Source organism: Protomyctophum bolini, assembly GCF_963924005.1.
Source record: "Protomyctophum bolini genome assembly, chromosome: 6".
NCBI classification, from domain to species: domain Eukaryota; kingdom Metazoa; phylum Chordata; class Actinopteri; order Myctophiformes; family Myctophidae; genus Protomyctophum; species Protomyctophum bolini.
Genome location: NC_137867.1, coordinates 28,098,112 through 28,124,033, shown reverse-complemented (window position 1 = coordinate 28,124,033; position 25,922 = coordinate 28,098,112). Strand labels below are relative to the sequence as shown.

Sequence of the window (25,922 nt, the reverse complement as noted above, 5' to 3'; positions counted from 1 at the left end):
TGCAGATGTCTGTGACCTGATGTGCTGTAAATTCGCTATCCTTGCTTCTAATTTTACTGTCATCTGTGAGTTATCAAGTCACCATAGTTACAATACAATTAGTTAATGATGTGTTTTAATATTAAGATAGGCAGTGGCTGCTTGAAAAAGGTTTTAAACTGTGGTGATTTCAAATTAATTTGATGTATATTTTCTTATTGTTTCAAGACCAATGGTGGGGGCTTTTTGTTTAGAAGAAATGTCTGGAATTCAAATAGATTAATAAAACGTGTTGTCTGCATTGATCTAGTCAAGTCTATTTTGTATTTACCGGTAATATGTATTTGGTCAGAACTTTAGGGTGTTTGTTCAATATTATTAGAACTATATTGTTTTAGTCTGTGTAAGTCCTGGTTTGGTTGTTTCTTTTCTCCATGTGTCATTTATTCACACAGCAAATTCACTTTATGTCTGCCTAAGTATGACATAAGATACTTGACACAAAATTATGTGATTAAGGTAAATATATCTGCTTAGCATTCAGTCCATGATTTTCATGGACAAGTTGAATAATGGCCCACTGTAATTAATAAATTATTTTTAGCTTTGAAGCTTATTTCAGTGTGCGGACCCTATATTTTTTCTATTATTAAACTCGGCCTGGCATCTTGTATTTAGTTAGTGGATGTTCGTGCTCTATTGTATTTTTCCAGTTGAATAATGGACATCACCAAGACCAGCTTTTAGCACATCAACGTGAATAATCATATTGAAAGCATAATTATGCCCCCATGTTATGAAATTATTCTACTATTGTTTGTACTGTTCATGTGCCTGTCATTTTTTTTAGAGGACTTCAAACCTGCCCATCATGTCTGCATTGCTTTGAAAGAGGCATGGTTTGGAACTAACAGATACACGAGTGACTGGCATAGAGCCCTGAGGGACTCAACGGTCAACCAAGTCCAAGGTTTAAGTGGTTGATGTGGACTGTGTATTTTGGCTGTGGGTCTGTACGTATGTAGTATGGTAGTGTATGATAACTGGACTTGCCCGTTCCTCAGCATCACTCTGCACCTGAAGATCTCCTGCCCGTCCTCTCCGACTGCAGCAGTGCCCATGGGCCCAGGGATGGCCTGCCCCATCCCCCAGGTCAAGATTGAGATGGATTCGGATTCATACTCGGACACCGATCACCATGACGATCGCCGACGTCATGGCAGCGAGACGACACTGTAAAGGAAGTACTGTATGAGAGGTGCTGGATCTCGCGCACAAGTACATAGTGTATATACTATACTGTCTGGGACTGCAATCAATCACTGTAGCCTACAAAAAAATTGGAAAAAAGAAAAACAGTAGGCCACTGTTTAGACTGACAGCAGTAAGTGTAATGACACCTCATTGAGTTGGGAATTACACGTAGGCCTACTTGAAATTAAATCAGCATTATCTTGCTATTAATCTTGTACAAAAGTAACACACTTACTTGTATGATTTAGCAGAAATGGCTAGGATATTAGGTATGGGGAAGAATATGAGTAATATATTCATATATATTTAATAATATATACAGTATACATTGTAACTACATATTTAATTATGTTGCAGAAATGCAATAGTTCTGAATCTGAATCAAACTTGAAATCAGTGTCAGCTGACCTCAAGTTAGAACGCAATTCCCAAATCAAACTAAATGAGAGTATGTCCTCGAACCTCCAGTTCTGATTCAGGGCCATAGAATTGTTGGGGGTACAGAATCATTTGAGATGAGATTCAGATTTCAGAAGTGTTAATCATTAGTGTAAAAGAAGATTGTAAAAAAATAATACAAGCTAAATCTGTGATGGCGTGTGTGGGAGAAATATAGCCTGGTTAGGAGAACTATACTGTAGTGTGGGTCCCTGGTCTTCTTGCTTTGTGACTATAGTAGTAGTAACTCTACATGCTTGCACTCTCAGCCAGGGCTGTCACAATCATGACATTTTAGTTGACGAATTTGTACAAATAGAGATTAATTATTTAATTACATTTTTGGCATAAAAAAATCGGAACATATGAATACACATTACATTTTTGTTTAGCTTTTAGCCTTCGTAAACAAATATTCAACAGGTCAGATATGAAATAACTGACATATATAATAACTTAATACTTTCAACAGTGTAATTATCTGTTGTGAGCTTGTAGAGCTGCAATTTCCACAATTTATTTATTTTTATATATGAAACATTTTCAACATGGAAACATACATTTAATGTGATTATCTCAAAAAGAATTGTGATTAGGCGATAATGTAATAATTGTGACAGGCCAACTGTCAACAAGTCAGCTGGGGAAAAAGAAACAACCAAAGATTTTGTGATGTTGCTGAAAAGGATCACTTTGGGATTGAATGTAGCAGACCGGCTTATACAAGTTGAACTCAAGAATACATTTGAAAAAAGATACACAAAACAGCCCTCATTATTACAGAATACTACACACTGTACTATCCTCAGTGTTTATTTAACTGAGTGTTACAAATACATTTAAATTAACAATTTCACACGTAAAAGCACATTCTTCGGACATTCTTGTATTGCCATGTTAATTTTGTAATTATGAATAATATAAAGGTTGTGTACATGATTTTGTCTTCATGATTGTTCATCCTTAAAATAATATTCATTCTACCATTACTGAGAGTATTGTATTAATTGTGTTATGTCCTGATTTCACCATAAGACTGTATGGTTGTAATAATAATCACAGCTGTGCATTATTTTCCAATCTTCTTATATATATATAAAGCATTTTACAAAAATGAAATACAATTTTTCAAATTAACTTTTGACATTATACTGTACATTTACCAGTACAGCACTGGTGCAAACATTATATAAGCACATTGGGATGACAACTGGTGCTGCTTAATCCATGACCAAAACAGTTACAAAGTAACAAAGTACAAATATCCATTCATTGTTGGTGCCTCTCATAAACACCTGTGACACCATCATGTTAAGACACATGATGGTGTTCCTGAGTCATTAGTAAAACCGTCTGCAAAGCCCTCTCCTTCCAACAGAATGGGCCGTTTGTTACACATTGGGCAGAGTTTGTTGCGTTCCTGCGAGGCTCTCATCCAGATGATGAGGTTCCAGCGCTGGCCAGAAGAGATTGGCAGGGCCCCATGCATGTGCTGGCCCCTGTGAAGGAGCCCCTCTGTCACCCTGTGTTCAACCTCTGAGCACTCAGTCTCACTCAGAGGCACCTACAGGAGGCAATAACAAACATCTGATGTATTACAGTGATATTACAGGACCGTAGGTAGTGTAATTGAGGAATGTTATGTACTTTTGTACTTTAGATTAGAGTTACCTGCATGTATTTTTTGTAAACGATTGTTTTTAGTATAGGTAGATAGATATATGGCCTAACCACCAGGGACTGGGGTCGCAAATTAGCTTCGGCTATAAACCCGCCATATACAATGCTTTTTATAACTTGCTGCTACAATGTTTTTATAACTCGATACATGGGTTTACATGTATCATACATGTATTGTCCCTGTTAAATAAACGTATAAATAAAATAATAATAAAAAGAAAGGTTTAATTGTGCAGGACCAGGTGTAGGTTAATGAAACACTGCACATTTATTACAAAACATAAATGGATTGAAATTATCACCTCTCTCATATCACCAAAGTAAAGGTTGCCATCACTGAAGTCCTTCCCTAGAGACGCATTGAGTGTGACCTCTGCATTGTCATAGTGGTAGCTAAGGTCCAGGTCTTCGTGCATATCATACTTCACCACAAAGGCCTTGTGGCTGTCCAGAAAACCCCCTCCACAGTCTGGGAAGAGCAAGGACGTAATCGGACGGAGATAATGCACACGGAGAGGGCTGATGAAGCCATGGTCAAACCCAAGTTCATTGAGAAGGATCTAGATATAGGACGAGAAAAACATTACAGCTTACAACGGCACTCTATTAACCACATGAACCCTAGCATCCCTATTCTGGGCAAGTCACAACAGAACATTTCACAATATATATATATAAGGTTTAAGTCGTTAAGACAAAATGTTCTGTGATGCCTTCATTTCTTATACTGTTCAGAATAGTGTTAAGACAAATTACAGTGGAATATACTACCCGTATGTACCCCATAGTTGTTCATGGTGTTGGGTCTTCCTTTAGGGGCTGAAGAATGCTCAAAGTGCTCCAGCTCCTCTATCAGTGCATCACAGAAGCTTTTCTTGAAAACAGTGAAGCGATACACCCTTGGAGCTATAAAGAGATAGGTACATTTACTTTTTTTTTTATGTGACTGAAATGATTATAAAGATAACAATATTTTTCAATTAAGAAAAAGAAAGAAAGAAAAAAACTCAACTCACCTTTCTCTATTTGTAACAGACTAAGAAGTCCATCTCTGCTGGCTTCATTTCTCCTACAATAGTCAACAATCTGTTTGAATTCCGGGGAGAGATAGGATTCCTGGAAACAGGTGATTATTTAGATGTTTTTTCTTGCTAGCAATGGATATGGTTGCTTTTGGACAGAAACCTTGTCTTGTATAATCAAAAACGTACGCACATTTACCAGTGTTCCAATGGATTGAATGTAGTTGTTATTTGGTCACATACTTTTGTTAACACTTATCATTGGTTAAATATTCCGGACGCTTTGTGAGATTTTAAACCTTTATTATTTTTACTACTTTTTTGTGACACTGTCAAATGATGAAGTGCATTAATTTATGAAAAAACTAAAACTAAAAAACTAAACAAAACAAAACAAAACAAAATCTCGAGCTTAGTCCACTTCCCTGGGTAAACAAATAACTTTGCTTTGTCTGAAATCTACCTGTAACTGGTAGATGTGAGGATGGAGGGGCTGGTAAATGTTCCTTATAGCTGCAGCTCTCTCAGCAGACTTCACACCAAGGAACCTCCGCCTGTCCACTTCTTGTGAAATCTGGGTTAAATCAAATCGATTTAGTCGATTATAAATAAATATCAATGATAAATTATCTAATAAATTAATAATCCCTATTTTGGGCTTTTGTAATAATAATTGTCAAAAAGTTTCAAAAGGATCCCCCAAAATTCTAAAATAGTAAAAATAGACTGTGACGTGTTATGAGCTTGTAGATTGGTTATTTTTACTACGAAGTACAAAATAACACATACATGGTTAATAGATTTGTTGATACGTATAAAAAAACTTGCCTTTTTGAGGACATCATCAAATTGTGCATCTATTGAACAGCCAAGCCTTATAAGTACCTGCAATGAGAAGGTGATAAACATAATAGATATAGCCTATCTATCACTCAGTTGTGCAGAAAATAAATGTATATGTTGTATTATGATGTATATGCAAATACACAATAAATCATTATGCATTCATTTAATATCAGTTAAGTTAAATAGTTTACCCACTTCTTCATAATCAGACCTGAACTGTTGCTCAGATACAAATCGAACATGGAGCTTGTAGTCCTCGAGAAAAATATTTTCGGTAGTAAAACAACTACAAGTGTAAAATCTAGGTTTATCCTCCTCGTCTTCCATAACTACAGGAAAACTAGTCAGCTCGGAACACCGGAAATCAAGTGGTTTATTATGATCCAACAATGTTTTGTGTCCGACGGGAACCCCATCCTGTTTTCTTTCTTCTTCTGCCCCCCCACCCCCACCCTTTGTAGACATATTAGATATATATCCATCATCTGAATTTACAGGTAACTAATACATGTTTTCCAATGTATGTATTGGTATTATTTATGATAGTAGAATAAGTAATGGCGGAACTATAAGATGCGTGGAGTGTTTTCGGGTTCAGCATTTAGAAGACGTACTGTCGCTCAAATTCGCTGTAGAGTAGCGGTATTATTAGTGTTGCGTAACTTGCGTTGCATTCAAACGAGTTCGAGTTTAGTAATGTTATGTTTTAATCGCAGTTGATAAGATTGCTTAGTTGTGAAGATCGGATTCACATTTTCAGAGCGGAGATGTTGAGTGCGGAATCGTTGCAAGTGGCAGAGGAGGAGGTGGTGGAGTCCAGCTCAAATAGACTGGGCGATATCTACACGTTTGTGGCAGAAGGATGCTATCCCCAGACAATGAATCCTATAAGAAAGAAGAACCTCAAAAGATATGCTCAAAAATTTGTCATTGATGGTGCGTATGAAGTGGCAAGTAGTGTGTTAGTATACGTCCTCACGCCAGATCCTGATAAGTGTAAATTAAATCAAACTCATTATTATCACCTAGCTTTGGTCCATATAGCCAATAGCCATACTGCTCTTGCTGCCCTTGCATCTAAATGTGACGGCATTTATAGAGAGCTATGGACCAGAGCTAATTATCACCTAGCCAGAAACTTCACCCTATTTTTGGCACTTGCTGCATTTACAAGTTTTCCGTATATATAAACATTCAGATTTCAAATATAAAGTACTCACATTTTGTCTCACGGGTGTTAGTTAGTAGCAGATCCAGCGATTAGAATTTCTGCATCCCGCGTTGTTTAATAAAAAGCATTTTTATCCGAGCTGTTATTTTCCCATTGGCTTTCAACTACGCGCCCCTATCGGTCGGGAGGAGGGTGGCACTCGGTGTGTTCGATATAGGTACTCTGACCGCCCTGCCAATACAGACTAATAGGCGAGTGCGCTCCCGGTGTGCAACTGTGGATTTCCCAAACGAACCCCGTTTGAAAAAAGTAGCCGGGGCGCTCGGACAAAAATGCTTTTTATTAAAGAACGCGGAATGCAGCAGTGCTAGCGTTTGGGCTGCTACTAGCTAACACCCGTGGGACAAAATGTGAGTACTTTATATTTGAAATCTGAATGTTTATATATACGGAAAACTTGTAAATGCAGCGAGTGCCAAAAATAGGGTGAAGTTACGTCATGACTGTCATGATAATCATCATGGCAGTCATGTTCCAGGGCTAATTATCACCCAGGGTAACTATCCCTAATTTGCAGCACTAGGTTTTTTATAATGGGTTGAATGATCTAGAGTTACTTGCGATACCAGCCATTGACAATACCATTCATCCAGACAGAAAAGTCCGATCTGCTTGTATTAAACGACCTTAAACTCACCAACATTGCAGCTGTAAGGAAAGCAATGATCCTCTTTCTATCCAAGTGTTTTTCATAAACGGCATTTCTTAGCAGAAAGTAGAACATGATCTGCTAGGTCTCATAGTAAGTGCTCACTGCGTTCGCAATGAGACCTTGCAGCTCATGTCTGTGTGTCCGTGTGTCTGTGTGTCACGCTTTTGTGCCCATATATGGAGCTGAGTGATTTGTTTGTGATTGATGCAACACACTCCATATTTGGACGTATAGCTGCTTTGGGGACTCCTTATATGGTTATGGCTAAGTTAAAAACTTAACTTAAAAATAACTTAACTTAAATATGTACGAGCTGCGTTCGCTTCCCGCGTTTGCGCGTCTTACTGGTGACTCAGAGTCATAACATGTCTACAGTGGATTTTTTATGAAACAATTTTAAACAGTCAGTGTACACTGTTATGCCAATACAATTCTTAATGATACATTTTCACCCAAGATGGTAGGTTGTACTATGTGGGGCCGAAGAAAGAAGAGAAGCGAGAGGTCGTGATTGAGTCTGAGAGGAAGAGGCAGATATTCCTCGACAGCCACTTCAATGACATTGGCCATCACCTAGGCCAGAAGAAGACTGTTCACAGGATCCAGAGCAAGTTCTACTGGCTGGGCATCGTCAAGGATGTGGTAGACTGGGTTTGTGAGGCTTCCCATGTGGGGGGGGGTGGGGGGAGATTGGCAGGTTGAAACCATTGTGAACAATAATGTGAACCGTATTCTTGTTTCAGATTAAAGTGTGCGATACCTGTCAACACGCAGAGCGGACCAAAAACTTGGCAAGGACTGTTCGGCCTATTAAAGTGAATGCACCCTGGGATATTGTTGGGGTTGACATAATAGGTGTGTGCCTCAAGAGTTTACAATAGATGACTACCCTGTAATTTCTTCCCTAGATTAAGGCGCTCTCTAATTAGTTCCTAGTTTCACACATTTTGCCACTTTTTTTTTACCTGATACGTTCAGCATCACATACGGGAGTATTGTTCATGAACTATGGCTTTGATGATACTGGCTTGTAATGCTGACAATTAATTAAAACTTGTTTTTGATGATGCACTTGTTTGTTGTTGGTTTTCATTTTTCCCTTTTATGTCTTGTCTTCACCAGGACCCTTCCTGGAGACCGAACAACAAAACACCAGTGTGGTAATCATCATCGATTATTTTAGTAAATGGCTGGAGGCCTTCCCTATTCCAAAGACAGATGCTCTCTCTGTTGCTAGATGCATTTCTAAGTCCATATTCAGGTATTAAATACTATGCAAGAACTTAAACAGATGTACAAAACCGACAATTTTGACCCCTGCTGAATGGAATGCTTTTTCTTCTCTTTAACCAGGTTCGGAGCACCTAAAACCCTAGTTTGCACACAGAATATTGATTTCTGTGATGAGGTGAGATTTTGTAGCATTTCCAAAAACATGAGAATAAAAATCAAATAATCCAAGATATATCTCCATAGAAAGCTTGTAAACTAGCATCAAGAAGATACAATGATATTGATATCTAGACAGCGAGGTAGTCTGAAGAGGAGCAGGAAAGGGGGAGATGTGAACATTTTGATTGGTTGTAGACCAGGAGTGATCATGACTACAGGAGGCCAATAAGGTGGAAGTTACAGTGGTCAAGCTTTGAGATAACTGGCTAAAGAATGAAGGGTCTGATCCTTCCAATGTTATAGTCTAGTACAGTGCTTCTCAGCTACAGTCCTGGGAACTCGCGCTACTGTTGGTTTTCAATTCTACTGATAATTTACAACAATTTGTGTTGTGACTTGTTGTGGGTGCGTTCCAGGTGACAAAGCTGCTGAGTGAAAGGTGGAGCCTGGTGCAGAGAGTGTCTCCTTTGGAGCAGCCACAGCTCAACCCACTCCACGACTGTACCAGTGTACTACTGAAGGAGGCCATAGTCCAGATGGTGACAGAAAAACAGGCAGAGTGGGATGATTTCCTGGAACCCTTGTTGTTTCTGTTCAGAACGTCCACCAACCCCACCACCAAGTTCACCCCTTATTCCCTGATGTTCAACAGGCAGGCTAATTTACTCCATGATGAGGTAATTCCAGTATGCCACTACTCCTGCTACATATACTACCACTTCTTATAATAACAACAATACAAACTTTATATTTAGTGTTTCTATGTAACATTCATCAAGTGTTTCAGACACAATATATAGTTTAAAATAATTCATAATATGACAATAGTAGGGAGTACCACTTAAAATCGATAACATAACAGCACAATGTTAATGCATCTTTGATATCTGATATCTGCTGTAACAACAAGTGATACATGTTGCATGATATATAGTTCCTTTCTTTAAACATGCAAATAGGGTTGGCTGTCTATGCTCTTGAAAACTGGTAATTGCAGTTTTAAATTTTTGTTTGATGGTGACATTACTTTTCAAGACTCTCTCTCCCCCCCCCCCCCCTAATACAGCCAAAACTTAGCCTCCTTATTTATGATGACCAGGAGCAGGATACACGTGTATACTCTGAAAAGGAAGAGGCTGCTCCTTATATGACTGTCATGCAGGAGCAACAGAACTCAGTCAAGCAGCTGGTAAATCATATGTTCTACAGTGTGTTACATAATGTATTTCCCTGTTGGTTTGTGTGTGACATGGTAAGACTGAATTTGTATTCATTTTGTATCATACTGACAGGTGTTAGCCAACATGAACACAGCCTACAAGCAAGAGAAGAAAAATGCAAAGCGCAGGTTACGGAACATGCCTTCCATGACCTTTAAGATTGCAGATCCCATGTTCGGATCTGGGGAGTCACCCTCCCCCAAAAAATTGAAGGAGGAGAGTCTTTACTTGTCTTTTCCTGTGGAGACAGTGTTGGCTACAAAGGCAAGGAGCTCAGATGACAAAAATACTGACTTAGAATATCCTCTCCCAGTGTCTGATGTCCATTGATGGTTGATTCTATCAATAATCGGGGAGTTGGAAAGCAATTTATAATTACATTGATGGAACATGACTACTCACTACATGTCTTCATGAGCTGCCTGAAATCCAGGTGGAATGATGGACATCCTAATACTGGAAGAGCTTGATTATTACCATCTTCTTAACAATATGCAAGAACCTGGTCATGTTGGCATTTCATCTTTTAGAGGACCATGCTAGTCTAATTGTTATACTCCTAGTAAAAAAGTGCTGCTAATTTAGCTAACCCATTTAGACCTTAGGCCGACTAAAACCTACGGTAACCTAGGTTTCTGAAAACCTGCACATTTTTATTCAAACAATAAAGAATAATAACTATGTTGCTACATGTATCACATGGCAACAACTAATGAGACAGAGGTAGCATCCAGATTGAAAGGAAAACATTTAACTAATGTTATTTAACTGAACAGTCATTCACGTTTAACATACTGTATATCAAAATATAGCAATTGTTGGGGGGAATGGTCCGAGTAGATGGTTTATAATAGAGGCTGGCTTTTTGACTGGAGTTGTTGACTGTTTTTTTTTTCCTTGCAAAGGGAATATTTGTACTAGTCGTCGTCCCCCTCCCACAGCCAGGAGGCAGTATAGTAACAGGAATGTATGCTTCCAGTGAAATCTCTACATACTAGCACAGGATCTTATTACCAGACATACAGGGCATCATCTCTACTGTCTAGAGTGTCTACCTCCCTGTCACACATTGTCTACCTACCTACCTTCAATTTTCTCTGATTTATGTCATTCATACTTCTCTGTAATCCACAAAATCTGATACTTTGATAATTTGTATATCATTTGATAATTTGTATATCATCACCAGTAAATCAAAGGCTGGAAAGTGTCGGATTGTCGCTGCCCCACATTCGTTTTGTGAGTACTTAACGAGAGAAAGTAAGCTCTGTAATGTCATTGACATGACATTTACAAGTTAAACATTTTACATGAAACTTAATGGCATGTAGGTTGATGGGATGTACACAGCTATAACTGAATGGTGGTATTAATATTCGGCTTGTGCCAGCGTATTTGCATTTCTGCGATTGGCCAGTATTGGTACATTTTTTAAACCAAAGTGACAGGGGAGTTGTAATTGGTGCTATAGATCCAATCAACCACTGGACAGGCAATTTGAATTGGCTGCTTCTGGTTTATAGCCTTGTGGGACATGTGGGACATAGCCTCGAGAGACGTGTGCTCTGCAATGACTAATTCACAACAATTAACAAATATTGAGAATTTTGTCAGTTTCAGCATTAAGTAAGTAACCGTGGGAACCAACTGAGCTGTTTGGCCCATAGGTCAGGAGCCTGTCTCTTGTTTCCGTAACGTGAGGCAGCTTGATGTACAAGTTATTCAGCCCTTGGACATGATGCTAGTATGCTGCAGGAACTTACCCTGAATCCAGCCCTTGATGCTGTGTGCCAAGTAGTGAGGCTTTGGGTTAGCCTGGTAAACCATCCCGGTCACGTGATTCACATTATCATGTGTCTTCTGCAGACTGGGTGGGCGTTTTGTAGGAACCAATAAGTGGAAGAGCCAATCGGCGTCTGCGCTCAGGCCACTGTGATTGACATTGATTGATTTTAATACTTTATTAGTCGGAAATGTAAATGGCACAAGGTTAGGGCAAAAAGGATGACAAAGTCCTGGGGAATGGTCTGTTTCTATTGTAGTCCTACTGTATGTATTCAACAGCCACATTTTGGCCCAGCGCTTAGGGCCAGACCGGTCTGTAGAAGATGCATGATAATGTGAATTCAAGCGACCTGTCAGGATGGTTTACCTGGGTAGTGTTGGGTACCATTCTTATAGTCTTTGGTATGAATCAATTTGGGATTGAAACCTGGCATCCAGGGTGGACACTAGTTAACCACATGACCACTGAGCTGGTCTGTCAACAAGCACAAGGAATATGACAAGGATCAGCCTAGTAGTATGTGAGGAAGAGAGCCGGGCAAATGCATGACCTCTTGGGGGAGACCTTTTATTTAATTTTTATTGTTTAACAAGTTTGATATGGAGTGCAAAATTGCTGCATTTTACTCCATCTGGTGTATATACTTTTGAATAAAAAGGTTGAATTCATTGTATCACTTGTTGTTTAATAAGATACTACTTACTAATGTTTGAATGTTGTTATTCTATCACAGTTTATAAAGTTAACTTATGACTGTTCTTGTGTAACATTTAAAACCTTTATGATAGGCATTCAATAGCATGCAGCATGCAAAAGTCAGTGGACACTTCAGTGGACAATAACTAACTTTATTTGATACAGCAGATCACAATAATGTATGAAATGTATAGAGAGTAATCGATTAAAATGAAAATATCCAAAGTGAAAGAAAATGGACAGCGTCCGGTTGCCTTGGAAGGTAATGGTCCTGGAAGTCTGACACGGAACTCAGTGTTTGTAAAACCTACATACAGAGTTCCAAGAGTTTACCCCAAGGATTCAAATATAATCAGATGACCCAGATGCAGTATTTTGGCTAAGCAGTTCTCCTTTCCCAGTAAACACTCATGCAGATGGCTCCTTATCGTCCTTGTTTACATTCCCTGCTAGGATACTCCATTCAGACATATATGAGATATGTGTAGTTATAATTGCAACAATTCAGAATCTAGTCATACAGTATAAAAGTAATACTTAATTACTATATTACCAGGAATCTAAATGTAAATTTAATTAACTCATTCCAGTTAATAGGTTTTCAAATTGGTGCTCTTTGCTATTCTGTGATAATAATTATCTCGTACACACTTTGAAATTTCCACTCTATGGCCAGAAATCACACCTGTGTGAAGTGAGGGGCGCTCTTGCCGTCGTACATCATCCAATAAAAAATGTATATACCGGTACCGGTACTTCATGAATTAATTTGTCAACTTATGTTATGTTGTTATATTTAATCATGTAACCTTTCACCATGTAAGATGACAACTGAATTTATGTGAGAGGCCTATACAAGCCCAGAGTTGATTTAAAACAGTTGCACACATACGCACTCACGAGAAAAACACACGCACAAAATAACAAAATTATAATAAATAATAACAACATAATAATAATAACATAATTATAATTATACTCATTCATTGTTGTGTTTCATTTTCAACTAAGGGACTGCAATGTAAATAAGCCGTTGGCTTTCTTGCATTTATGACTTATCCTTTTGATAGTGATGTATAACTATGTGCATTTTTCTGTACACGTAAACGCTGTCAATAAACATATCAATCAATCAATCAAAAAACTGTTTAGAAAAGCAGATGAATTCATTTGTCAACTTACTGTATGTTATTATCTTTTAACCATGACACAATGGTTTTTTTTAAACTCATCTTTTCACCATGTAAGATGATAACTTCAGTGAGTAGTAGGCTATTTTAATTATAGCCTTTTTTACTTTTTGTGACATATTTTATTTAATGAATAGCAGTGCACTGACCGCGCGCGCACAGTAGAGGAGGACTGTTGTTACTGTTACTGTAGGTAACACTGTATCTTTTGAACACACCCCCAATGCATGCTTTGAGTGTGGGAGGAGCCACTGACGACTGTGCCGCTTCCGTCTACCTCCTCTACTGTAACTACAGCACCTGAACTGCTGAACTAAACTGGATAAAGGATGACATCCACTCGACTAGAATCAAGTTTATTTTTAGAGGGCATTCATGCGCTCGGCCCCGACGTCACTTGACCATCTCTGGATACTCTTGAGATCTGAGACTGAGAGACAACTTCAAGTGACAAGTAGCGTACACGTCTGTATACGGTAGGAGGAGTGCAACAACGAGACCTTGTACATTTAGGTTACTTCGTTTAAAGCTATAGCGGTATAGCCTATTTAAGTTATTAAAGCCACAACAGCTACCCCACAAATATACAATTTAAAATGGGTATCAAGTTAGGTTTAAGCTGCGCGTTACTGTATATCCTCATGGATGTTATTGTTACCACAATCCTGTATACACGTGTATCAAATGTCACCATATTCACCGAGGATGTCCAGAACTTTAACATTCTCAAATCGTTGTTGGACATATGGGGGACTGTGTTGGTTCGAGCCTCCCTGCTCCTGGGTGCTGTCATTGGGGTCGGGTGGAACACGGAGGATGGTCCACGGAGGGTGTCCAACCTATCTACTGTCATTCTCCTCATCTGTCTGGTCATCGTCACCTACGCTATGGTCAAGCTGCTGATGCTGACTGAGCAGGAGGATTTGGTCCAACAGCCCTGGTTTCTCTGCCTGTTCTTCTGGACCTGTGGGTCGTCCCTGGGCACGATGTTGCCCTGGTGGCTCTTGGGGAAGGAGGATAGCTCTGGCATTGACAGTGGTGGGGAAGGAAGAGGGTGCTGCAGTGACACAGAGAGTCTGGTGGAGACCACCAAGCACGAGGATACTGAAGAAGAGGTGGAGGTAGAAACACGAGGGGGTGGTGGGGGGAGGAGGAGGAAGTCAGGAAGGATAAGGAAGCAGGAGAAGACTAACTCAGGAGCCACATTGGGTCGCTTGCTGAAATATTGCAGCCATGATAAAGGCCTCCTGTTTGTGGCCTTCCTCTTCCTCCTGATCTCTGCTGTTTGTGAGTATCATTCATTCACGTGTGAGTGTGACCACTGAATGGGCCAATAGATGTAACTCATTAGACAGCTTTACAACACTGGGTTGAATGAGAAATATGCAATAGGTCACCATGTTAGTTAGTTTTGAACTAACCTGTGTGTATAAGACTCATTACTAATAAGTCATACAGTAATTACTGTAGTATTGCACATGTGGTTGCAATGCCTCAGATCAAACATAATTTTATCTCAATTAGAAAAGCAATTAATCAAGCACTTAAATTGACGATTTCTTAATCAATGTGTTTATTGATTTTAACCACACTATGTGTGGTTAAAAGCATAAAAGGGTATACATTTGGGTGTATTTTTACAGCTTTTGTCCTCACATTTGCCATTGACAATGAAAGGAGAAATTAGGTCATATGTCCTTCAAATATGACGTAAATGTGTGGCAACACAAACATTAAATGCCATTGACAATGAAGGGAAAATATGATACATCTTACCAGATTGAGCAAATCGGAGCTACCAATTACCAATTCAGTTGTTCATGAGATGATGTATTATGATGAGAGCGCCCCTCACTTCACACAGGTGTGATTCTTTACACTTAAAAGCTAAATGAACACAAATGTGTTTAGTCTATAGCGTTCTACTCATGGTTAGTTTTTCCAAAATATTTGTATGATCTGGCTATAATGTTATGGTCTCTCATCACATCATAGGTGAGGCCTTCATACCTTATTACACAGGCAAGGCCATAGATGGCATAGTGGTTCACCAGAAAATGGAGTACTTCATCAAGCCCTTAGTGACACTGTCAGTACTAGCCTTATGTAGGTAAGTATATGGGGATTTTCTTTCATAAATCTCATCCGTATCTGATTTGGCAACAGTCCTAATCCAGGTCAATTTTTACACTTTTAACGTTAAATTAATATTTGAGCTTTGACTGTGTATGAATGTTTTACAACATAATTTTGCCTCTTATTAGTTCTCTTGCAATGGGGGTGCGTGGAGGAGTCTTCTCTTTGACGTTTGCCAGACTAAATCTGAAACTCCGGAACGATTTATTCAGATGTCTGATGAAGCAGGAGATTGGGTTCTTTGATGCTAACCATACAGGTAATGAGGTGATGGTAGGCATTAATCACTATCTGTCTGTCCCTCATTTTATTCACTTATTCACAAATCAATTGATTTAATCTTTCCACCCATTTGTCTTCTGTTCATATGTACATTCATTTATCCATCCTTCTATATGTTTGTGTGACCATCCATAGTACAATTCTCATCACTGTATCTCCCTGATTTCCTTTACTGATAGACAACTTGATACTATAAGAAGCCTCATCCTAAGTCAAGACAATTGAAAACAGAACAGCCATGCTGGACTGTGGCCACAAGGAGGCGGGCCACGCTCATATATTCTGGACTTGTCCTAACATTCAGAAATACTGGCAGGATATCCACTCCACCTTAGAGACCATTCTGTGTTTTAAGATACCTGTTTCTTTTCTACTGTTGGGATATATCCCTGAAGAGTTTCTAATACATGATAAATATTTAATCAAGATCTTCTTAGCAACAAGTAAAAAAGCGATCACACGACGCTGGTGCCAACAGGACCCACCAACGAAAGATCAATGGATGGACATTATTGAGGAACTGTATGCTATGGAAAAACTAACATTCATACTTAGACTACTAAATGGGAAAAGTGGGATCTCTTCTCTCAGCCTAGCGATATTGCAATAGGATTTCATTGAATGTATTTTGTAATATGAAAAATGCAGCCTTGTCTTTTTGCTTTTTGTCTGTGTCTTCTTTTTTTCTTTCCCGTATAGTCTTGTTTGTTGTTTTTCTTGTCTGTTTTTTCTTCAATAAAAATGAAGTGAAAAAAAAGAAGCCTCATCCTGTGCCTTGCTTTCATTGTCGGTTGCCACGCCATAATAACACTTTTATTTCTCCTCCTATCTCCCACAGGTGACATCACATCTCGTCTAACTGCTGACACCACCCAGGTGAGTGACCTCATCTCCCAGAACGTCAACATCTTCCTAAGAAGCGTCGTGAAGGGAGTTGGCTTCTTTATTTTTATGTTTGGCTTGTCCTGGAGGCTCACGCTGGTCACCGTAATGGGCTTCCCTTTCATTGCCATTGTCTCCAAGGTCTATGGGGAATACTACAAGGTAGGTGTCTGAAACAGAACCACTTAGGACTTTGCAGGGAACTTATGACATATGACACACACTGCACAGGGTCAAAAGATAATGAAAGACAATGAAGTTTACAACATTTCTGATCAGAGTTTAAAAGTGTCATGAAAATTTAACAAATAAGAAAGAAGCAACACAACTAGTGGAAATTGTGTGTTTTTTTAGGAGATAGCTTGTTTTTAAATGGGTTGGATTATCTTTGCTTTCCAAAACCTCCAAATCTCCAAGTCAGTGTAAGTTTCTCTCATTTAATGATCCTACATTAAACAAAAAATGTTTTCTTCCAGGGGCTCACTAAAGAAGTACAGACAGCCCTGGCTGAGGCCAACAAGGTGGCTGAGGAGACTATCTCAGGCATTAGAACAGTACGGAGCTTTGCCAGTGAAGAGGAGGAGGCAGATTCTTACTATGACAGGCTCATGGTTATGTTCCAGCTCAACAAGAAGCAAGCCCTGGCCTATGCCTGCTATGTGTGGTCTAGTTGTGTAGGTACATTTTACATTGTCACTTAGCCCTGGCCTATGCCTGCTATGTGTGGTCTAGTTGTGTAGGTACATTTTACATTGTCACGTAGGTAATACTTTTACAGAGTGGCTTGCAGTCATTGTAACAGTAGAATAAGCTATGAATCCTAGATTACCAACATTGCATGCAACTATGGCTCTGTGCCCGGAACTCCTATTTTAGGAGTATATTAGGGCCTGGAAAAGGGCCCCATGCCATGATAGAGTTTTCTCTAATGGCAAAATTCTTATTATTTTTTAAACATCTAAGAGTTATAATAATATTTGGTTATTTGATTTATATGTGATTTAGGTAACATTTTGAATATTCATAATATGTGCCTGTGTTTTAACAGATCTCAGAACTTGCTCTTCAAATTGCCATACTCTATTATGGTGGCCATCTAGTGGTGACTGGTCAGATGAGCGGTGGGACCTTGATAGCCTTTGTCATCTATGAGCTGGAGATGGGAGAATGTCTAGAGGTATTCCTTTTGCTATAGGTCCATGTCCCCTTTAATTTCTTTCTTTCTTTCTTACTTTAGGGTCTTTACGATGAGCAGTTAAGCCTCTTTGACTTACTTACTTATGAATAATAGTTGTATGAATTAAACTGATCCTCTTGTCCCCTATATTGCTTGACATATCTTCCAGAGCATATCATCTGTCTACACGGGCCTCATGCAGGGAGTGGGTGCAGCCGAGAAGGTTTTTGAATATTTGGATAGAAATCCCAAACACCCACTTGATGGTCAAGAGGCTCCGGACACGTGTAAAGGCCTGGTGGAGTTCAAGGACGTGACATTTGCCTATCCGACACGCCCTGAGACTGAAATATTGAAGGTTTGTTGCTGGAGAGGTCTTTTTTAGAGCTCAATTGTTGAGTTGGAATTAATTGTGTACATCCTCCAGCTGTGATCTACAAGTACACCCCCTGGACATGACACTAGTATGTCACAGGGATTTACCCCCAATTCACTGGGTCCCATTTTTATAGTCTTTGGTATGACCTGGCTGGGGGATGGAACACCCTAACCTCAAGGCCACTGAGCTGGCATATATTCCAACTACCGGTATATATAGTTGGAATTAGCCCATGGTTAATTACAGCGTTTCCACACAGGTAAAGCCATTTAAACCCTATTCACTTAGTAAGAGACCACACCTTCGCTCAAGATTAACAGTTTATTGAAACAGAATGAGATGAATGCATGGAGTGGAGTGAGGAACCCAAGGTAGGGCGAGACTCAGGGTGGGGGCGTAGTCTCTGGAGCTGACGGTCATCTTTGCTCTATACTCGGAATGAGCGGCTGGTCGTCTCTGCTCCGTCACTGCCCCCCCTGGATTCCTAGAGAATCGAGGCGGAAGGAGGAGGTTGTGGTGGATGGCGATTTTGAAGAGTAGTGAAAATAGCCGATCTACAAGTGCAGTACTCACAACCCATGTTTGGTCTGTCGTGGAGCAGAACAAACAACTTGGTTGAGAGATTGCAGGTGTATTTATGCTGTGGTGATTGCACCAGGGATTGGCTGGGTGATAATGAAAGGCAGGTGAGTTGATGAGGAGGGAGGAGTTGTTGATAATGAAGGAGTGGTTAAGGTCAAGCGGAAGGAGGTCTCTTCTCCCGAAACTACGTTGTATAAATACAACTTCCCTAAATGTGAGTTAGTAATCTGAAGGAAGCAAGGATGCTAAAATCTAAATTGAAGTTTAAATAGTAATTTCCTATAGTTTTCATTTGGTATACTTTCTGGGTACTGTAACAATGCAATATTATGCCTGTAATAGAGTACCTAACTGCGTAACCTTAAACCTACTGTATGTACCTAATTATAGTCTTTAGTCTCACATAAACATTTTGAACTAATTAAATTGTGAATCTAAAAGGTGAATTACCCTAACATTGACTTTTAACCATGAACAAACAATTTATTTTTGAGGGGCGCTATCCCCTCCTATGTCCAGCTTTTACTGTGTGTGTAAACACAAACTTTGTTCTAACACAAACATTAAATGCCATTGACAATGAATGGAAAGTTTTTGTGTGTGTTAAACACAAACATTGAAGATGAGGACGCAAATTCTCATTGGCCGGAATGAGATGATGTATGTATGAATCTGATGATAAGAGCGCCCCACACTTCACACAGGTGTGATTTTTTTATTTTTAAGGGCCGCGCCCCTCCTATAAACAGCTTTTGTCCCCACACGTCTCAAGATTTGCCATTGACAATGAACGGAGAAATGACGTCATATATAAAACACCTTATGTACCTTATGTAGCAATGTCAAATGTCCGCTAACATAAATTAATGTACGATGACAAGAGCGCCACTCATTTCACAAACACGGGTGTGATTTTTAACTAACTTATGATGTGATGCAGGGTGTATCGTTCACATTGCGTCCTGGAGAGGTGACAGCCCTGGTCGGGCCCTCAGGCAGTGGAAAGAGCTCATGTGTGGCCCTCCTTGAGAACTTCTACCCCCCCCAGCAAGGGCAGGTGCTACTGGATGGAAGGCCTGTACAAATATACCAGCATGATTACCTCCACTCCATGGTTAGTACAAATGCTATCGTAAAAAGTACCCAATTATTTATTTTGTATACTGCACGTACAAACACACTGTGAACTTGTGGCAAGTTTACACTAGTGTAGTACCTGTAGGGTAGTACCTGTAGGTTAGCTGTTAGGGCAGTTATCAGGGTACTTGGATACGGTCACAAACACTGAGCATCGTGTGCAGACTTAACAATGTTAACCATGAAGACCACAGCATGCAGGGTAGTCATCACTTTATTTCAGAGAATACATAATAGGTGTGATCCCATCATCCCAGTGATGAAAATAGGTTTTCAATGTAATGGGCATCTGGGCTCTCTCAAGCAGAAACGATGAACCGGACAACAATCTGATATCTCCATAATGCTTTTGAGTTGTAGTCTTGTTAGGTTGTGTTTACATTTGTACTGTGGCACAGCTTCAATATGTCATCAGTCTCGCGTTGATCCCGCCTCTAGCGGCCGCATACAGCTGCATATCGCTCCGGTCTGATTTGGTCCGGAGTACATTGTCTCTGCGTGAGAGGCTACATACTAATTCCTACACGGGTTGTGTTTATAACCACGCCCCCGGGCAAGTTACGTTTACTGGGGTTAAGGTTAGGGTTAGGTTTAGGACTGGGAGACACCTGAGAGACACCAGACTCTCCCTAATTGCAAAATGCAAATGTTGTCCAGCAGGGGGAGTGGTTTTACTAGGATAGGTCCTGGGACCCAGGGGTGGTCTTTTAGATGGGTCCCAGAGTCCTAAAAAAACATTAGAGTACAGTACTGAGTACACTATTGCATCCTAGGACCCCCGGAGGGTGAGATAGATGATTGCGTCCTTTCTCAATTTAGTGAGTCTAAAGCCCTAACCACACCAAAGGGTCACCACGCAACTCCTTGGGTCCAAACGGTTGCAAGGAGTTGCATGGTGACCCTTTGGTGTGGTTTGGGCCATTGAATTCCATGCGTTGAATCACTTGAGACAACTTGGGACGACGTGCGTGAACGTGCAACAGGACATATCACGCCGCTGGGACAACGCTAAAACCGTCTCGACCCTTTGGTGTGGTCAGGCTATTTGCATCACTGTGATCCCTTTGGAAGTTAACTTGCACTACTTTCTTGTTTATACTGCCACCAGCCATCATTCCCTGTGTCTGTTGTTGCAGGTGTCTTTGGTGGGTCAGGAGCCTGTATTGTTTGCACGGACAGTTGAACAGAACATCAGGTATGGCCTGAGTAACATTGCCTTGGACACTGTGGTACAGGCTGCTACAAAGGCAAATGCTCATGACTTCATCACAAACCTCACTAAAGGTTACGAGACAGGTAATTTAAAACTTTATTATTTTTTATTGGGTCTCTATACAAAATGTATATTTAAGCTGGGCCCACAATAGATGATAATTGATCAAATTCTGGATTTGACTCACCTTTCCCGACAATCGCGGGGCCTTCCTGATTTTGAGGCCCAAATCATTCTGTATTGTAAGGGGGTTCACAGACATGGGTCACTGGGACACTGGGTCTCCTGGATTTTTAATTGTAAATATCAATGTACTGTTTAAACGAAAACACAGGTGGACTGTGGGGTAGAAACCTGCCAATGAGAGTCAGCTATGGATATGATGCATCAAGGCTGGTTATTTCCTCCTGTCCATTATTATTATTATTATTATTTCTTTTTTTATCCCACGATTTTGCAGCGCATATTCTCACCCAGTGTCATTTATATAACGTAATCATGGGCTCCCTCTGCCAACCTGGTGAGAGCAACGGACTGACCGCATACTTCTATGCATGAGGAGTCCAAGCCGCTTTTTTTCATTATTTCACAGGAATTCACCTCTCTTAAAACATGTCAAAGTGAAGTGACTGGAATTGAGTTAGGTGTTGCCATGGAGACTATGTTTTGCTGTGCAGTAGACCAAATGTATATATATTTATTTATATTTTTCCCCCCTTCATTGACAATGAAGGGAAAATGTACGTAATCTTGTACCTAACACAAACATTACATTTAATGTTTGTGTTGGCACCGTTTGTTTTACATAGCCATTGAATCACCTAATCAACATGAGTTAGACTTTAATATATTAGCGCCCCTCACTTCAAAGTTCACACGTGTATTATTTTATTTATTTCCTCATCAACATAATAACACATTATTCCTGTATACCTTTCTGTCAGGTGTGGGAGAGAAGGGAACTCAGCTCTCAGGGGGCCAAAGGCAAAGGGTAGCCATTGCACGAGCGCTCATCCGTAATCCACGTGTTCTCATTCTGGATGAAGCCACCAGTGCCCTGGATGCAGAAAGTGAACACATTGTAAGTGAACTACATCAGTAACTGAAGAAAACACATTAGCTGCATATTGTATTGTATGTATTTTATTGTACTGTACTTTCCCTTAGGATACTGAATAATGATTCATATCATATAAATCATTATACATAATGCATAGTATACACTACACTAGTACACTACAGTATTCATTTCTGGTTCTATGCTGAACAAAAATGCTTTCTGTTCTGTTGCTATAGCATATTATACAAAGTTTTGTCACTTTACTTAAAGGTCTCAAAGTCAAGCTATAGGGTATTATAAAATGATACAACTGCTAATAACCATTAAAGAATGTTGCCACTTTACTTAAAGGTCTCAAGGTCCTGCTATAGCATATTATTGATGTTTACATTATGTAATACATTTTTCCAATTCATAAACACAATGGTTATAATGCATTATGACAGACATTACAGCACTTCTCTATGTGCCTTTATAACCACCTAAGTTATAATGTGCTGTTCCACTGAGCATAATAATGCATTATGATATGTTATAAAGGTGGTTATAAGTTGTTATACATGATTATAAACATTTATAATGAGTGTTATAATGACTTATGCATTATAAATGTGCTATAATGCATTATAAAGACGACCTTAATATAAAGTGTTACCGCAATTGTTACTATCACAATGTAGAGCTGGAACCTTTTAACAACCTTTTTTTTGCTGCATTAAAAGTTATTTTGTGGTTTGCGTTATACTATAGCTTAGCTATGGTCCCTACAGTTGCACTGTTTGTCCACAAGATGGAAGTAATACTTCCTGCCAACCTTTAGCCACAATAGAAATCTATATTTATATTACTGTATACTATAAGTAATGGATCTATAATACAGTAGGTGCAATAGTAGAGTGGAATTAGGTTCAGAAGTAGACTGAGAATGCTGCCTGTCAGATGATTAAATAACGGTATACAATTCCAGAAACAAAAATAAGTAATCATAATTAAATAGATAACTGTATGGAAGGTGGAAGACAATAAAACTTTCCCTTTTACTACATACACAAGCTTTTTTTAAATTATTGTTATAGATTTAGGCAGAGACAATAAAGGCTTAATATATATATATATCTACCGGTATTCCTGATCTTCCTGAATGCTGTTTTTGAGTGCCTGCTATTGCCTGGAATATATGTTTTTCTGTTTCGATATAGATAGACAGTTCATCTGGTTGGATAAATTAAGTAGAAAAGACAAAGACATATTCAGAAAACTGGTACCAACCTGACAGTAATTCATCCCGATATTATTATTACAACAGCCTAAGCTGTTTATCTGGCTTGCAGGCACACACCGAACCGACGAGAATTTTCTGTCAATCTCCATCGCAAGTTCCCTTTTTCTGTTATTATCGCTTTGGGCCTGGTAATTCAAGCCCTGGTTAGCCCATTAGGTAAACAGTCCTGGACAAAACTTGTAAATTGTAAAACTTGTAAACTTTTTTGCTTCATTGTATAATGTAATAATACACAGATATCATAGGAAGAAAATGGGATTCATTTCCATGAAAAGTCTTACCTTTTAGAAATGGTTCACAATCATCATCATCAGCATCAAATGTTTTCATTTTGTTCCCATCAACAGTTCTGTGGATAATATTAGCTCTGCCATGTTAGAAACAAAACAGTATTTGGATTCCTAAACTTTTTTTCTTTGAAGACTGTGCTTTCATTGATTATACAGTACATAGTGTTTCTTTATTTTGATCCTGTCCTTTTTTCTCCTCCCTCAGGGACAGATTTTTGTGAAGCCCCTACCAGACAATGTTGAATTGTTGTATTTGTTTACGGCATTTTGCCCTGATTATTACGCCTATTATGTATTTCTTCATTTGTTTATTTGGACGGGACATTGCATATTAATGGACATGTATATGAATGCAACTTAAATACACCATATTTAGCAAAGATTACACTACGAAACAAAGCATAAAACATACAAAAACAAATCTATAGAATCTTAGCAGCGGTTTATAGGGCAATTGTAACTAAAGTAACTTGTGCATTTAGTGCAGTATTGCTTTCAAGTAATACAGCCAGGATACACTGTCAAGGTGCACTAGACTAGACTACTAGACTATACATTACATGGTCACAGGTTTGGTTGTCAAGTAACCTTTTTTATTGAACTTAAAGGATGGAAATGAAGTACAATCTCTTTACAATTACTCTCAGGATGTTTGTATCTGAATCTGTATGGTTGGACCATAGGTTGGACACTGGGCAGCCTTGGTCTCACTCTCTTGTTTTACATGATAACCTGATGAAGGTCTAAGTTCAGAAATGTTGTTTCCCAATAAACAAACTAGCTTTTGTTTTTGCATCAATTTGAATTGTAACATGTTTTTTTTCTCCCCCATTTCCTCTCCCAGGTTCAACAGGCTCTTAATAACATAATTGGAAAACATACAGTGCTAGTGATTGCCCATCGATTGAGCACCGTGGAGAAGGCTGACAACATTATTGTGATTGACCGAGGACACATAGTGGAGCAAGGGACACACAGTCACCTCATGGCCAGTGGAGGCCTTTACTCCAAGCTGGTGCAGAGGCAGGTCCTGGGCATCGAGACGGGTGCTGAGGTCCTCAATCCTGTTGAAAAGCCCCCTCCTAAAATGTTTGAGGATAGAAGGCAGCGGGGCAGACAAAGCAGCAGTAGTGCCAGCGAGTCTGATTGCAATGCTTGCTATTGAGGAAAAAACAAGATAGATATCCTGTGGTTGCTGACCCTGAATGAAAAGCATGATGCATTGATGAACTGCAGTAGTCCAGGCCTATCCTGTCTTTCTCTTCTTGTATGCTTGAGAAGATGTTAATGCAGTACGTGCTCTGCTTGGCAAACAATGGGAACAGAACAAACCTTAGCACTGTAGAAAATATTACCAATATGCGCTGCTATTTGTTATTCTTTGCGTTTAGAGAATCTTGAGGGAATTGTATTATTGCGTTGACTGTTGCGGCCAGTCCACACCAATGCACCAACTCCCTGCAACTCCTTGCAACATACAACTACTTGCAACCATTATCCCCAATGGCCTTAAAACGGTTTTGTTGCAAGGAGTTGGCGACTACTTGCATTATTTAGTGCGGTCTGGCCTTTAGTAATGGGCTTCTGCGCAATGTAGAAAATCTAAACGTATGTGGCATTTTCAATGGTAGAAAACCACTGCAAAGCAGAATGCCTGCAACACTCCAGATTAAACAAACGTCTCAATGTGCACGGCTCAACAATATCATGAAACTAAGAAAACAGCCAGCACACAATAAAAGTCCTTTTCACAAGTAGTTTTATTTATCTCTCCAGACAGAGCAACGGACGCGTTTCAACATAATGGTGTTCCTCAGCATTGTTTTCAATGGTAGAAGAAAATGCTATATGGTGTACAGTACAGCCTACTGGGTGTTGCCATTGTTGTACAAGACACTTTAATTTTACAGTAGTAACGATGATGCTCAAACCAAAGTCAAACCTGATTTACAGAAATGTACTTTTAATAGTTAAGGGTCCTGAAATGTATAATTTCTTGCCATGTAAGAACTGGAATTGTGCCTTTTCTGGTAAGCATGGTTGTGGTATCTTGCCTTAGTCAAGGAGGACTTTTGTTTGGTTGTGGTTTGGGGGGTGCTGCATACACATATTGAAG

General features: G+C 39.4%; 3 protein-coding genes across 5 annotated transcripts; 2 read left to right on the top strand and 1 right to left on the bottom strand.

The window, feature by feature from the left end:
• Positions 1-1,919: 1,919 nt before the first annotated feature.
• On the bottom strand, positions 1,920-5,548 carry ogfod2 (2-oxoglutarate and iron-dependent oxygenase domain containing 2). Its single transcript, XM_080765268.1, has 7 exons — positions 5,415-5,548; positions 5,202-5,258; positions 4,837-4,947; positions 4,368-4,467; positions 4,133-4,257; positions 3,654-3,911; positions 1,920-3,235 (listed from the first exon to the last, which is right to left on the bottom strand). Exons 1-7 carry the CDS (start codon positions 5,544-5,546, stop codon positions 2,978-2,980), a joined length of 1,041 nt encoding a protein of 346 aa, XP_080621394.1. The 5' UTR covers positions 5,547-5,548; the 3' UTR covers positions 1,920-2,977.
• Positions 5,549-5,870: 322 nt separating this feature from the next.
• LOC308316626 (gypsy retrotransposon integrase-like protein 1) lies at positions 5,871-12,120 on the top strand. Its single transcript, XM_080765321.1, has 8 exons — positions 5,871-6,155; positions 7,560-7,753; positions 7,846-7,957; positions 8,225-8,363; positions 8,456-8,510; positions 8,911-9,171; positions 9,561-9,683; positions 9,787-12,120. Exons 1-8 carry the CDS (start codon positions 5,987-5,989, stop codon positions 10,042-10,044), a joined length of 1,311 nt encoding a protein of 436 aa, XP_080621447.1. The 5' UTR covers positions 5,871-5,986; the 3' UTR covers positions 10,045-12,120.
• Positions 12,121-13,682: 1,562 nt separating this feature from the next.
• On the top strand, positions 13,683-25,889 carry abcb9 (ATP-binding cassette, sub-family B (MDR/TAP), member 9). 3 transcript variants are annotated; one of them, XM_080766069.1, is made up of 12 exons: positions 13,683-14,673; positions 15,382-15,496; positions 15,651-15,781; positions 16,643-16,680; positions 16,828-16,848; positions 17,163-17,360; positions 17,735-17,863; positions 18,033-18,221; positions 19,765-19,938; positions 21,098-21,257; positions 22,119-22,255; positions 24,651-25,889. In XM_080766069.1, exons 1-12 carry the CDS (start codon positions 13,983-13,985, stop codon positions 24,969-24,971), a joined length of 2,304 nt encoding a protein of 767 aa, XP_080622195.1. In that variant the 5' UTR covers positions 13,683-13,982; the 3' UTR covers positions 24,972-25,889. The 3 variants fall into 3 exon arrangements, with proteins under 3 accessions (XP_080622195.1, XP_080622196.1, XP_080622194.1); XM_080766070.1 differs by lacking the exon at positions 16,828-16,848; XM_080766068.1 differs by having other exon boundaries at positions 16,643-16,848.
• Positions 25,890-25,922: the final 33 nt, after the last annotated feature.